Source organism: Ceratotherium simum, chromosome 18 (genome assembly GCF_057802395.1).
Source record: "Ceratotherium simum simum isolate JZ-2026a chromosome 18, ASM5780239v1, whole genome shotgun sequence".
NCBI classification, from domain to species: Eukaryota; Metazoa; Chordata; class Mammalia; order Perissodactyla; family Rhinocerotidae; genus Ceratotherium; species Ceratotherium simum.
The window spans coordinates 31,642,978-31,658,966 of record NC_141917.1 but is presented as its reverse complement, the minus strand read 5'-3'; the positions used below and the strand labels follow the sequence as shown (position 1 = coordinate 31,658,966).

The window sequence follows — 15,989 nt, the reverse complement described above, 5'->3', positions numbered from 1 at the left end:
TCTTTGTTATTTCCTGATTTTTCCTAAGGTCAGAATGCTAAATTTTCTCCTTGAATGGCAGTGGTTAAATGTATTTGTCTGCCCTCTGCCATTTCAACCTTATTTTCCACATGATTCTTTCCCACCACTCAAATTAGTGTATACGCTATCACCAATGTCATGTGCTCTTTGCTTCCATATACCTTTGTTCTTGCTAAGACCGCAACCTGAAATACTTTTCTGCGTCTGTTTTGCCAACTTTAGTCTGATTCTTCCTTCAAAGGTCATGTTAAGTTCCATCTTCACTGAAAGACTCTCGCTACCATGCTTGCATCTAAATTCCTAAAGTGGTTATCTGACCACACATTTAGAACCTAGCATATATACTTTTGTTAATTTTATTTATTTTTTGTTAATCATTCCTCATGTAAATTAGGAGTTCCTTAAAGGTAGAGACTATGCTCTGACTACTTTTTAGTGTTCCCAATACCAGTTGAGGAACCTTGAGCATGGTTGGTTCTTAAAAAAATATTGGCATGATGTCAGCAGTAAAAGTGAGGTTTGTGTATTCCGCGGATACTGGGTAGAATATTGTTGATCAGCACTGATGATTACTCTCTTGTTTTTTATTTTCTTTGATTCTCATTTGTCATATTAGAAAATAGCTTTTAAAGTAATTAATCTTTAAAAATTATATTTACAGTTTGTCCCCATAGTCCTACTTCAATCAAAGTGAAGGATATTAATTCAACAGCTGTTGCACTTTCCTGGCGTTTACCAGGCAACTTTGCAAAGATTAAATTTTTATGTCAAATTGAAATTAATAAAACTAATTCAATACAAGAATTGGTGAGTAGAATTCTTCTATAAACTTCTTTTGAGGTTATTTTAGATAAAATACTTAGTTTTCAAAAAGAATTAAGTAATTGATATGCATAAGCTCTCAGATTATTATAGAGATTTACTAAGAACGAAAACGTTCTATATCAATGTAATAACAGCATTAGATGAAAACAGTTATAATACTGGATATCACAGAACGTGAGTTTGACTTTTACTACTCAGAATGTTTCCAGGTCTAGTATAGTACCTGGCACGTAGCTGGTGCTCAATAAATTTGTGAATGAATGAGGAGTTACTGCTGTAACCTTTAGCATCAGTTAATGGACTAATCAGCACTGGGGAAAAGATGTGGTTTTTAAAACTGCCAAGTGCAGCAGTAGGAGCAAGTTATAATTGGTCTTTATAAGTCAAAACATGACTTGCTAGTACATTTTAAATACTTAGGTTGACTTTTATACTGTACCATCTTGTAATTTGTGGTAAGTCCAAAATAAATGATATTGTACTTAAATATTCATTTGGAAACTTACTGATGATTTCTAGAAAATCAGTCACACTACAAAATGTAACCTGAAAAGCTCCTTTGTAATTAGTAATTGGGAGTTCAGAGGCTTTTCTGAAGCATGCAAATCCTCAAATTTGTTTAGAATCCTTTCATTTTAATTTTATTTAGTTTAAATAAGTATTTGTTGAATATTCTGCATGTTTAGCACCATACTAGAGGTTCAAAGTGCCATGTAAAAAAAGATGCACAAGACAATGCCTGCCTCCAAGAAGCTTCCAGATATCATCTGAATAATTTATTTAATCCTCAGGGTCATCTTAGATTGCTAAATTGAATTCAAGTTTATTGCATTACCATTCAAGTTTATTGCATTACCGTTAGCCATTGACAGATTATCAAAATTTATATCATACTCTCTGCATAATTTAATTGATCATTATTACTTAGATCCAATATTTGGATTAAAAAGACACCTAAATTTTGTTTATTGCTATTGCAGAACATAGTTTCACTGATTTGGCATTTATATAAAAATTAAAATATTGTAGTGGCTGAACTATCTTTGGTCTTATAGAGGCAGTCTCACATGGACATTTAGTCAATTAATGTTACAAATTTGAGTGACTTTCTTACCAAAAAAATGTGTTTGTATGTGTATATATGTATTCATCCACACATGACATTACATTACATATATAGACCCATATTTGTTTGTTTGTTTTCTAATAGCGGAACGTCACAATCAAAGGAGTAGAAAATTCAAGTTATTTCGTTGCTGTGGACAAGTTAAATCCATATACTATATATACTTTTCGGATTCGTTGTTCTACTGAAACTTTCTGGAAATGGAGCAAATGGAGCAATGAAAAACAATATTTAACCACAGAAGCTAGTATGTTAACTAAATGACTTATGGCTAGTTATTACTGTGGATCCTGAAATCTTACAACTTTTTTTTAAAGAAAATGTCACCAAAGTGACTAAAAATAGGAGAATGCTTAGATAAATACTGTATAACATCTGCTCGTAAAATATCATATAGACATTTTGAATGATGGTTTTTAAAGTTCTGTGATGATATGGAAGAATGCTTGGCATGTGTTGTGTGAAAGGACTAGGCTCCCCTGTCTACAGTATGACTGCAGCTATATTAAAGTGATGCATAGGAAACCAAACTTGAAACTGTGGTAAGATTATGGGGTGATTTTTCTCACACTCTTTCCTCCTTTTCCTGGAATTTTAATAATCTATTTAGATTGCCTTTTTATTGCAAACAGTTATTAAAGAGAAAATGAATGGGACTAAAAGGTCTTGAGCTTTCGTTTCTGTAGTACACCTAGGTCAAAATAGGTATAAAATTAGCCAGCTGGGTTTCTGAGGATGATAATTTCCAAAGACAGAATGAGATTCTATCCTTGATTAATCAGATGCCAGCTTTAAAAACAGAAAACTTAGAAATAGGTATAATTTTCAGGAATCCTTCAACAAAAGATAGCAAAAGCTTTATTTGCACTATATAATATAGGGAATGTAAAATTTTTCCCCCAAAATTAACAAACAGTAAAACAAAAAGTAATAGATATTAATCCAGATTTTCTCTCTCCATGCAAAGGCTAGAGAGATGAGAGGAGCTTTTACAATATGTATAAGAATTATTTGGATCATCAAAAATGAATCCTATCCATGATTCCAGAGAGAATGTGTTAGTTATCTATTGCTACATGGAAATTATCCTAAAACCCAGTGGCTTAAAATAGCAAACATGTATTATCTCACAATATCTGTGGGTCAGAAATTCAGGAGCAGCTTAGCTGAGTGGCTCTGGCTTAGAGTCTCTCGTGAGGCTAGAGTTATCACATGGGTGGGACTGCAGGCTTGATTGAGGCTAGAGGATCTGCTTCAAGATGGTTCACTCAGGTGGCTATTGGCAGGAGGCCTCAGTTCCTCACTGTGTGGGCCTCTCCATAGAGCTGCTGGAGAGTTGATGACATGGCAGCCAGCTCCTCCCAGACTTAGTGATCAAACAGAGAACAAGGCAGCCTCCACAATGTCTTTTATGATCTAGCCTCAGAAAGGGACATACCATCACACGTGCCTTCCCATATGGGTCACACAGGCCAGTGCTGATACAGTGTGGGCAAGGACCACACAAGGGTATGAATATCAGGGGGCATGAACAATATCATTGGTCATTTGGAGACTGGCTACCTCAGGAGCTTTTGCCTTCAGTGGATGAGCTGTTGTTGCCAAGAGGAAACATTTTATTTATACCTCATTCAGATGAAGGCATTAATTCACTTAACAAATACTGGTTGAGTAGCCACCATGTGTCAGGAATTGTTCTAGTCATGAGGCATTTAGCAGTGAATAAAACAGCGAGCTCTGCCCATGGAGTTTATAGGACAGAGGATTAGAAATGAGTTTCTAAAAATATGTAATAGTATGTTGGGTGGTTGTGAGTGCTTCAAAGAAAAATAAAAATAAACCCTAGAAAGGGGGCTAGGGCATGAAAGCCAGGTGGTGGGGATAGCGGTTGTAATTTTATTTTATTTTATTTTATTTTTTTTTATTTTTTTTAATTTTTTGTTTATTGCAGTAACATTGGTTTATAACATTGTAAAAATTTCAGGTGTACATCATTGTTGTAATTTTAAATAGGGTCGCTGGGAAGGCCCCCCAATGAGGTGACACTGGCGCTGAGTATAGAGGAGGTGAGGAAGCAGGCCACATGGTCAGGTCGGGGGAGGAGAGTTCTCCACAGAGGGAGAGACGGTGTAGGATGCACAGAAAGCCTGAGGCAGTGTCCTCAGCGTGTTGGAGGAGCCAAGTGTGTGGCCAGAGCCAGCTTGAGTCAGGGGAGCTGGGAGGATGTGAGGCAGAGCGGCACCCAGGGGGCCGTCACTGACGGCCTTGAGGGTGGTCCTGACCCATTCTAACGGGCCTCGTGTTTTGTCGACATTGAGAGCTCAGCTTCGTTGGAGGATCCTGAACTGCTTCACATTTTTCTTAAGAATTCCAAACACCTAGAAAAAAATTTCAAGCACCGCCATCTCAATTATCGATATTATCAACTGATATATAGTACACATCTTCAATTGCTAACTTTTAAATCTCTTTCCTAGTTCCTTCAAAGGGACCAGATACTTGGAGAGAGTGGAGTTCTGATGGAAAAAATTTAATAATCTATTGGAAGGTAAATATCTAATTTTTCCTTGAATATTTAAATAACTGTATTGTGCTGAACTAGTTAACTTACACATGGTACTTGGCTTATCCAGGAGCTTGGGTTCCCCAGACTGGCTTAGTTGGCAGTACTGCCGAGAATCTAACCTGGCTCCTAAACCTGCAGATCCCTCATCACTGCTGATTCCCCACCGTCACTCAGTGAGGATCTTGTCTCAGATCTGAGCGTTCTTTAGTTTGGTTTTATGAGGCCTGTGAAGGACCTGAGGATTTCACAAATTCTATCTGTTTCACTTTAGAAACACAGCCAGAAGCTACAAGTTAAAATCCCAAGTGTTGATGTTCCATTTTTCTTGGATGCATAGAAAACTAACTTTTTATATATTTCATATATAATTTGTTTCTCTTAAATAAATTATATTATAATATTCTAATTATAAAGTTTTGCATGGTTTTGTAAAATTTTTAGATAAAATAGGTGCATTGCATTATGTTTTTAGTAGTTTTTCTCTACTAGAGCAAACATTTTTGTTGCTATATTCTTTATCTGATTTGTGAACATCGAAAACACATACAGTTGTTTTCTACATCAGATTTTGTAAGAGCAGTCCTAATCGGAGTCCTTTAAAGAGTGAACTTTGTTATTGAAAGTAAAACATAATTTTATTTTTTGCATAAATAGAGCTTTGAGTAAAGTGAGGTCAGTGTGCAAGTTCAGTGTAGGTTCCGTTGCTTTGCAATCGTCTGAGCAGGACTGCAGTCCCTCTTCCTCGTGGTTAGAGAATCCCCGGCCTGCTCTCAGTCATCAGTCAGATTTCATGATTATATAGTAACAGTTATACAGGTACTTCAGTGTAGGGAAGGTCTGGAATATTGTTCAAACTAGATGAATGTTTAACCAAGGATTAAAAGTATTAAAGTGATTCAGATTCTGACTTCAGTGACTAGGTTGATGGTACTGCCGTTTGCCAAGGAGGAGCGTATTTGGGTGGAAAACTAAGTTGTTTTGGACACGTTGAACTTTTTAAACGTGTGAAGTCCAGTAGGTGGTGGTTTGGTATAAGGCCTGGAGTTCAGGGGAGAGGTCAGGGCTAAAGACGGAGCTTTGAGTAGCATATAAACGAGGTCACTTGGGAGACTGCAGGGGGAAAAGAGGCCAGGGGTAGGACCCTAGGTGACAGCAGCATGTAAAGGACCAGCAAAGGAGGAGGATCCAGAGAGGAGATTGGGAAGGTTAGAGGGGCAGGAAGACCCGAAGAAAATAGAATTGCAGAAGCCAAGGGAGGGGGTTGTGTGAAGGAGTGGTCAGCAGTCAAATGAAGGCCACAAGTCTTAGGACAATAACGTGTCCACTGGAATAGGCCATTGGAGAGTTATTGGGGACCTGGCCGGAGCAGTGTCTTCAGCAGAGTATTAGTATCAGTGTCAGTGTAGATCAGAGGGTCCCATGCATGGCCGTATAAATTGGAGCAATTGTTTTGAGAAACAGTTTAGCTACATAAACAGAGAAATTTGAACGCTTATTTCCTTTTATCCAGCAAGTCCACTTTGGGAATTCGTATTAAAGAATTATCCTAACTATGAAAAAGGAAAAAGAAATGTGGCACCAAAAGGTTCACCAAAATATTATTTTAATATTGTGAAAAATGGGAACAACTTAAATTTCATTTTTTTAAGGAATATTCAAGTAAACTGGTAAAAATACTACCTGAAATATAAAACCATTAAAATATATATAACTGTATCATCATGGACAAGTGTGTATTGGGAAAAGTGAAAAGAAGATATAAAATTGTATAGTATGATTAAAACAATGTTAATAAAAAATCTACACCTAAAAAAACAACTTGAAGAAAATATCAAAATGTAAGAGTATTTAAGAGATGGAAATATGGGAGCTTTTTCCTTGTTTTCTTTCAACTTTTATATATTTTCCAAGTTTTCTGTAATGGACATGTACTGCTTTAAAATGAGAAAACAATAAATGTTTAAAATAAACTTTGATGCCATAATTTTTTATGTTTTGTGTGTTTTTAAGTAGAGCACTGCTTCTCATCACTCTTTTTTGTTTGCTTCTGAAAAATGTGAGGCTAAATATTGTTTTGTACTTAACTTTTAAATTTCTGAGTTCTTACTACTTACAAGTATAGTTTTTCTTTAGTATCACTCCCTGATTTATCCAGGTCTCAGTGGATTTTAAATCTGTGTTTTACACTGTTAACAACTTCATCTTTCCTTGTTTTGATCAGTGTGATATACAGTTTAGATTTGATAGTCTTGCCTTGTTACATAGTCACTTACTGCAGGTTTTTATAACAGAATTAATTTTCTGTTTCTCATAGCCTTTACCCGTTAATGAAGCTAATGGAAAAATACTTTCCTATAATGTATCTTGTTCATCAGATGAGGAAACACAGTCCCTTTCTGAGATTCCTGATCCTCAACACAAGGCAGAACTACAACTTGATAAAAATGACTACATCATCAGTGTGGTGGCAAAAAATTCTGTTGGCTCATCGCCACCTTCAAAAATAGCTAGTATGGAAATTCCAAATGGTGAGTACTTAAGATAAAGTAGTATATAGGAAGAGGAAATTAAAGTGAAACATTTTGAAGGTGTGGCTTGCTCTTACGTACATCAGCTTTCTTCTCATATCCCCTGCTGCTAATATATAAGGAGGAACAGGCAGATTAATGTTGAATATTCGTTGAGAGACAGCAATCATAAGTATTGACTTGAAGTATCTGTTGAGGGATAAAATAATTACCATATCCAGTTATTTTAATGTATAATGTTGGAGAGTTGTGGTGGTGGATGTTACTCTTAGGAAGAAATATTTGAATAGTTATTCAGATATTGTTTTTATATATCTCTCCAAGACCAAGAAAGTTGATGCTTATGTCAGCTATTTTATAGACTATTTTATAAACTGTCAAGCAGGAAAAAGGACTCATTTTAAATTGCAGCTTTGTTGATAAGACATTATTTATTAATGGGGGTCCTTTACTGATAAGAAATTCTTCTTAAAGTCTAAATTAGATCTTCAATATAAGTTTAAAAAATGACCGTGGTGTAATTTTCAAGTTCCTTAATGGCTTCCTTTAAGTCTTACGGATTACCAGGGATGAGTCCATTGCTCCTTAGCTGCCTTGACAGCTTTTTGAGTCACGAGTTTTAAACAACCCCTCCTGCCTCTTCTCCCAGTTCCAAGTCCCTTTTCCAAGTCATTCCCTGATCCCCCCTTTGCTGTCCTGTCCCAGTTTGGAGCACCTTTCTATGACCACCCATTCCTAGAGGAAGAAAAGTTGGTCCAGTTAGGATCCTCCAAGTATCTTTTCAACTCTTGTTTGAGGCTGCGTCCTGTTGCTTGTTACTTACCTGGTTCTTTGCTTTGGTTCATTCGGCCACAGTGGGATTAGGAGGAAGGAATGGGGAAGGCACAACGCATTTCAGAGGCACAGGACACAGAGCCCAGATGGCAGCACACACCGGGGAGCAGAGGTCCTCAGGCAGTGTTGCGGGGGCAAAAAAAAGAGAGAGAGATGTGTGAACACCCGTAAGAAGATAACCGACTCATTTTGATGATATATTTCACTGCTCTCACAGTGATAGGAATAGCTATGTTGTGTTTTAATTCAAGAACTATATTCCTGCCTTTTCCATGTGTCCCTCAGAAGACAGTAATTTACAGAACTAACAAGGGTTAGTCATCAGCTTTCAGACAGTTTGAAGCCCCAGAACAAATCATTGTTCCTTGAGGATTTCCTGAGGTGGAGGCCTGCGACCTCAGAGCAGGTTTATATTGTGGATTTTTAATCACATTGAGCCAAAAAGCTGTTATGTCCAAAGTCCTCTGTATTCTAAGCCAAATTGTTGGCTTATGTTCAGTAGGTAGTTGCTTTATGAATGCAAATTTTGTTCAACAAAACCTTCCTGTGGCTTTTTCCTGAAAATATAAATATAAATTTATATTTATAATATGTATATAATGGTTATATAAAATATAAATCAGTTACAGAAATTACTTCTCTTCTCCTATTACTGTGGGAAATTTCCCTCTCTCTTTTGGCCACACTCTCCTAACCCACTGAGTCCTCACCCCCAGCCTTGGGCCCCCTTGTCACCTCGGCCAGATCTGGCAGGATGGGGAAACGAAACCTCACCACAGCCCCTTATGCCAGCTCTCGCCCCTCCACACCCCAGGGGTCCTGTTTCTGCTTTTTTTCTCTGTGCCCACACTGGCCACCCGATCCCACAGCTTTTGATCCCACTGCATTTCAGCAGATTCCCCTCTCCCTGCTGTGTCTCCAGAATCCCTTCAGCCCACCCATGGGATAGCAGTCTTCCTTGAAAGGAAGAGAGGGGCTGCTTCATCCGTTCACTCATTGTGTGTCACTGTAGTCCTGCTCTGTGCCAGGGGCTGGTGTTGCAGGCACCTGTGAGCACGGAGCTCCTGGTGGATGATGAGAGGAGGGGTTCACGCTGTCCCCTCGTGCTCTGCACCAGCCGCCACCTGCCTCCCTCCCTGCGCTGCCACATCCCCTCAGCCCCATCCTCATGGCCCTTGAGCCTCGGGTCCTGGCCCTGCTCGTCACTGCCTGAGTCTGGGTGCTTTTTTATTCCTTCTTTCCAGCTGCTGAGTTTATGTGTATAGGGAATTGGTATAGTTGCAACAACAGTAACAGAGCAGCACTTCTAAACTTTGCTAAAGGTTTATCTAGTTTGAGCAGTTTTTTGAAGTTTCTGTACAGTAAAGTAATTTTTGTAACTCCTGCCCATTTTCATGTGATTTACCTTATGTTATTGTTTTTAATGTGAGTAAAATACCCTTCTTTCTTGTTGAAGATGATCTCAAAATAGAGCAGGCTGTTGGAATGGGAAATGGGATTCTGCTCAGTTGGAATTACGACCCCAACATGACTTGTGACTATGTGATTAAATGGTGCAATTCATCTCGGTCTGAACCCTGCCTTATGGACTGGAAAAAAGTGCCTTCAAACAGCACTGAAACTGTCATAGAATCTGGTAAGATGAGTTACTGTCTCTCCATTAAAGTTCTTAGAAGTATTTTTAATCAGAGCAACACATGGTGGGACTGGGTGCAACAGAGTGATCATTCTCCCTTACCTCTAGAGGGAGTGTAAATCAGTTTAACTTTTCTAGAAGGTGGTTTGGGGCAGTGTGTATGTGAAAGGATTCATGTTCTTTGATCTAGTAATTGCTCTAGGAATTTATTCTAAGAAATAATCAGAGAGCAACACAGGTTTACATCTAAGAATGTTCACCATGGCATTATTTATAATCGTAAAAATTGAAAACAACCCAAATAGGAAAATGAGTAAATTATTGTAGATCCATAAAATGGAAGGTTAAGTAGCGTTAACAGTTGTGTTGAAGATTTAACAACATGGGAAAATGCTCGTGAAGAAAGAAGACTCCAACGCTGTAAGCAGTATGGCCTCCTCATCGTCCTCCTGCCTTTGTTTGCCCAGGCTCCAGGTTACTGAGGTTAGGGAGAGACCGAGCACAAAGGGCCTGCACCCATGACCACTGTCCCTGCTGCAGGATGAGAGGGCATCAGTGTGGCAGTGGGCCCTGTGTGGTCAGTGCCTGACCGCTAACCAGCCCTGAGCCTCGTGAGACAAGTTGCCCCTGATACGATGCAGCCTGAAGTTCAGCCACGAGGGGTGCTTGGTAACCTACAGGCTGAACCCGCCTTGTCCTTTGGCATTATAGCCCTCTTTCCACTGCCATTGCTCCTTCTGAGAGGCTGATAAGAGTGTTCTGTGCCTCTACCCTTGGGAATTCTGGAACTTGCAGCCTGCTGGTAGTGAATGCTTCTTGAGGTCATTCCCTTCTCATGGTTCTCTCTTGCGTGTTCCTGAAGTTCAGGAGAGTGAGCAGCTGCTGATTCCTTCTCTCCCAGGGAATGAGTTCTACTCATTTACTTTGTCACTATGAAATGGTAAAGATGAGTTCCATTCACTACTAGATTACTACATGTGGGTTTTTAGATTATTTTCCAGTCCTACTTGAAATACAGCCAAACTCCTTCACATGGGTAATTGGTCAAGGCAGTGGTCGTTCCCGTTATCCTTTCTTACAGTGTGCGTCACCCTCAGCGTGCCCACCCACCTCACCCTCCTCTTTCCTGCACCTCCCCTTGCTTTTCCCCACACGTAGCTGCCTGAGCATTTCACAGTTCTGGTGTACTCCATATAAATTCTAACTCCTCTGCCATGCTTTCCCACCCGGACTTTGAGGATAATCAGGATAGACTGTGGCAGGGGGAAGTGATGTAGAGAGGCATCTTGTCTCCTTAGATAGAGTATCGGGGATAAGTTTAAGCTGAGACCTGTAGGGTGAGAAGGAGAACTTTCCATGCTGAGGCAGAGAGCAAAGGCCCTACAGTGGTTGAGAAAAGAAAGGCTCAGAGAAGTTAGGTAACTGGCCCAAGGTGACAAAACTAGTATGTGATAGCGCCAGGATTAAAATGCAGAGCAATTCAGAGCTCCAAGAGGCTGGAGATTTTGTCTGTTATTTACTGCTGCGAGAACAGTGTGTGGGCATAGCAGGTCCTTCTCGTATTCCCTTCTCCTCCGGTCACCTGCTCATTCAACTATCCTCCCTCTTTTATGACCTCAAAACACCCTCCTTGTTCTCTAACCCACTCAGGCTCTTTTTCTTTTTAAGATAGTAGAACCCTGTAGAATATTGATATACATAATTATAACATAAAACTGGATACAGATTTCCTAATGTACATGCAGTTAAAACCATAACCTCAGGCATGCCTGTCCCCTAAGAAAAAAGTTACAAAATGATTTTAGAGTTTGATCATCTCATTTTTGACGTGTAGACCAGTGGTGTCCTGCGGGCACGTAATTGGAGAGCTCGTGTTTTAACCACACTAGAATAGTTGCTTTCCACAAATTAAATGCAATCCCTTGTGCTGTCATTTTTCCCCCAAGCAGTATCTTCCTTCTAGACCATGACTGATGAGCTCCTAATTGCCTTTCAAGGCCCTGTTCAGATGTCACTTCGTGGTGGCTTTTTCTGATCTTCTTAGACTCATTTGGTTCCGCGTTGAAGGTGCCACAGCCTATGATAGGTCCCTCTACTCTGTGTCGTGGTTCCCCCAGTTCATCTGTCTCCCTTCAACTCTGCCAGCTTCTCCAGGCCAGAGGCCTTGCTATGCCCACCACTCTGTTCCCAGCATTTCACATGTTGCATTGTTTTGAGGAGGCATTTAAAAGGGGCTTTTTGAATTGAAGTTAAGGTGCTTCTCTTGTATGTCTTGTGGAGTTAATTCAAGGGCACTAAATGGCAATGCTATAAAGAGGAACAGACTCTAAGCTCTCCTTCCCTTCACACTAAAGCATCAAGGTGGAATGGAAATGTTAGTATCTGCTTCTTGGAGCAAGGGGAGAACAGTGGTTTCTTTCCAATCCAGAAATAACACTATTTAGGGAACGGCTTTTCAGAGGCTTGATGTGGACCTGGGATAGGTTAGTAATCTGTGGACCAAATCTGGGAAGAAGTCACCATTGGTTGAGTTTAAGGAACAAAATGAAAACCTTGGTCACCATTTTTTTCCCTTCAAGGTAATGTCGTCTTATAATACTAAACTTTTCATTACAATACAAGTGAATTTGTTTAATTTTTGTTTAGTCAGTTTTCACTCTGAATATTTACTAATTTTGAAAATGTGTGTATTTTTATAAGAAAACACCTGTTTAAAATTACCTTTGGAGGGCCGGCCCCGTGGCTTAGCGGTTAAGTGCGTGCGCTCCGCTGCTGGCGGCCTGGGTTCGGATCCCGGGCGCGCACCAACACACTGCTTCTCTGGCCATGCTGAGGCCGCGTCCCACATACAGCAACTAAAAGGATGTGCAGCTATGACATACAACTATGTACTGGGGCTTTGGGGGAAAAAAAAATAAATAAAATCTTTAAAAAAAAAAAAAAAAAAAAAAAAAAATTACCTTTGGAAATTTCAGAATAAGTTATGATAAATTTGATATTTCTAAAATAGATATGCATAGTAATATGTATGGGAAAGTTTACTGATTGTGTTTATCCTATAGATCAGTTTCGACCAGGTGTAAGATATCATTTTTTCCTGTATGGGTGCAGAAATCAAGGATATCAGTTATTACGTTCTGTAATTGGATATATAGAAGAATTGGGTAAGTTAAATGGGTACGTTTTCTTAGAGTTCAGGTAACATGAGGAATTATAAATCGACAACAATTGTGAGATTGACTTCTAAAAATAAATTGAATTGAGATGTTGAGTTCACGGAAGGAAAAGTAATTTGTATGATAAATTTAAAATTATTTAAGATTACTTATTCTTACTCCGTTTGTTTAGTGTTTATATTTCACAATTTTACTATTGTCATTGAGAAAATTAAATCTTAATTTGGATGTCAAAATACTTAATTTGCACTTATACAAGTTTAAATAACTAGTAACTTATTCAAGATGATCAATAAAGAGGGGAAATAGAAATGAAATCTATTTGAACAGCCACTTAAAGATTTTGCGTAGGTTTCTTCCCTAGATATGTAGTTTGTCTAAAAGTTGTAAGTTCTACCTTTGTGTCTCTAGTTATTAGCATATAAGCTTCGCAGCAAAAGTGTTTGTTATAAATCTCTGCAAGTTTACAGTTTAATAGAGAAAAAAGTTCTAATTCCAAGTTGAGCTGTTTTTGAGGCTAGAAACCTCATTAAACATTGACATCTTCCTCTGCGTTAGTCAACTCTCCTTAGCTGTTGACTTTTTCCTTTTACAGCTCCAATCGTTGCACCAAATTTTACTGTTGAGGACACGTCTGCAGATTCCATATTGGTAAAGTGGGAGGATATTCCTGTGGAAGAGCTCAGAGGCTTTTTAAGAGGGTATTTATTTTACTTCGAAAAAGGAGAGAGAGACACATCTAGGATGAGGAGTTTGGAATCAGGTAAGTAAATTACTAGAGTGAGAGTAATATTTCTTAGAAGTTCTTCATTAGCCACGAAAAGAAAAAAAGAAAAGAAAGTGCTGCTGAATAGTTTAGTATTTGTTTCCAAAACTGAAAAAGTGGGAAACGAAAATGCATGAGTATGAGAATTTCAAGACTTGAGTATGTGATAAATGACATGTATGGTCTTTCAGAAATCATTTAAATCATTTATTCTGAAGCCTTTGATTATAAGCCCCATAGGACGGAGACAATCTCTTACTATAAGTCTTACATGATCTGTAATAGCATCTTATGAAGGTTACTTAAAAAAAAAAGTCTTCCTATACGTATAATAATGGAGGAGAAAAACTCAGAAACTCGAAGAATGGCTTTGGAGCCTCCGTTGTTAACTGACAAAGAGCCATCCGCACAGTTAGCCACGGCCTTAATGAGCGGGGAAGCTTAATTGACTTAACTGGGGATGTGTGTATCCATTAGATCTTAAAAAGTACAGTCAATCCTTGACAGTTGGTAAGTGTATGTCCAAAGACTTTAGAGAATTCTCAGATTTACAAATATAAAAATGTTTATGCAGACTTCTGGCTTTTCCCTAAATTATATTTCTGTTCAGTCAGATGTTTCTTTATTCATAGCTGCATAACACAAGCATATCATCTTGTCAATTTGAGAGCTTTCATTTCCCTTAATGACTACTCCTTGGAAAGAAACCATTTTAATTATTTAGTGCCTGTCTGACAAGTAGAGAACAACAGTGCTGCGTGGAGATGCTGACTGGGCGTTAGCTAAGTCACTTTCCGAGAGCAGCTGCGTTAAATGTGTGCCTCCTCCAGATCACTAAGGTCTGCATTTCCTGAACCTTCAGAGTTGCCTCTGGATGAGGGAAACCCTAAATATCAAATTCTACAAAATTTGATAGAGTCTAGTGTAGTTTTCCTCACATGCTCAGAAATTTTGCACTTGAACCAGTTAAAATTCTAACATCTAAAACTTCCAGTTAGACATGGTGGATTGGTCACTAAAATTAGAGAAAAAGAAAGAGAGAGAGAAAAAAAAAATGTGTAAAGCCACAAAAACAAAAAGAAGTGGAGAGGCAAGGGTACACTAAACAGAGGATTTGAATGTTTAGGGCTGGTGGGGCAAATGGCCTAGAGAAGGGGAGCGTGGTGAAACCTAGGTGGCCCGTCGTGCATCAGTGAGAAGTAATTTGATTCATCCTACAGGGCCAGATATTGGAGGCAGATGGTTAGGGTGAATCAGGGCTGAACAGCGGAGGTTGATTGAAAGTCTGTGTAAGGAGCAATTAGGATCTCCAAGTCCTACACCAGCTTCATGCAGCTGATGTGAGTCCCCTCTCCCCTGCCTAAAGACGAGAGGGTTATTTTTTGGAGAAACTGACCCAGAGAGCCTCTAGACAGAGGGACACCATTGTAAATGGTGTGACCTTCCCTCTTTCTCCTTCCCACCCAGCTAATAGAACGTCTTCAGCTAGGCCTATTTCCCCAGACAGGAGATTAGAGGATCTTTCTTTGGAAGAAGTAAATGGTGTCTGGGGAAAGACATCAAAGATGCTGATATTTGAGGGATTGTCCCAGTGAAAAGCCAGGAACTGACCTGGTCCTTCCCCACCAGTGATAAGTGAAGCCCACCAACCAATGAACCCCACCCATGCACTCTGAGCTTCCAGCGAGCCTGTTAGTGGCCCAGTCTTAAACATGAGTAGCAGCTAGGGGTAACCAGATGGTTAAGAAAGCTTCTAATGTGAAAGACAGAAACCAGAAAAAATCAGAGGAAACATTCAGTGTGGGGAAACAGAAATTTAAAACAAAACTCTCCTTGGATAGTCGAGCTATACTGGTATTTATTGAAAAGACATGATGCTATAAAAAGGAACAATCACAGACAGATAAGCACTTCTCAAGACCTGCACTATCACGCTTTATAGGAGTTCTGTCAAGAGAGAAGAGTGAAACGGAGAGAAGGAAATTATCAAAGAAATAGCATAAGGAAATTTCCTGGAACTGAAAGACCTGAGCATAGAGAGTAAAAGGACCCATTCAGTACATAGTAAAATAAATAGAAAAAAGATCTGTGCCAAGCTATGTCATCATCGATTTTCAGAGCATCTAATGTATAAAGACAAAGTCCCAGGAACAATTAGAGAAAAGCAGCTCATGCGCAAGGGATCAGCAGTAAGAATGGCAGCAGACTTCTTAGCAACACACCAGATACTAGAAGATGTCATAGCTATGTCTGCAAAATACTGAGTGAAAATTATTTTCAACCTAAAATTCTATGCTCTGCCAATCCGTCAACCAATACGAGAGTAGAATTTGTAGATACACGAGGCTGCAGATATTTCCTTCACCCGTGCACCCTCCCTCAGCATGAGGAAATAGTGGGACGGGGAGTTCCAGCATGGCTGCAGCCGAGAAGGCTTCCAGTCTAGAGCAGATGCTCCAGGGAAGGTGGCCCCTGGGAGGGAAGAGGGCCAGGGGTTAGGGGAGGGCAATG

General features: G+C 39.3%; 1 protein-coding gene across 1 annotated transcript in view; it reads left to right on the top strand.

The window, feature by feature from the left end:
• The window catches only part of LIFR (LIF receptor subunit alpha), a 74,300-nt gene that overhangs the window by 46,345 nt on the left and 11,966 nt on the right, over window positions 1-15,989 (top strand). Inside the window, exons 10-16 of the mRNA XM_087443214.1 lie at window positions 683-828; window positions 2,057-2,219; window positions 4,450-4,520; window positions 6,853-7,066; window positions 9,357-9,536; window positions 12,599-12,700; window positions 13,308-13,475. Of these exons, the coding sequence (XP_087299340.1) occupies window positions 683-828; window positions 2,057-2,219; window positions 4,450-4,520; window positions 6,853-7,066; window positions 9,357-9,536; window positions 12,599-12,700; window positions 13,308-13,475 (1,044 nt within the window). The remainder of the gene's footprint in view (window positions 1-682; window positions 829-2,056; window positions 2,220-4,449; window positions 4,521-6,852; window positions 7,067-9,356; window positions 9,537-12,598; window positions 12,701-13,307; window positions 13,476-15,989) is intronic.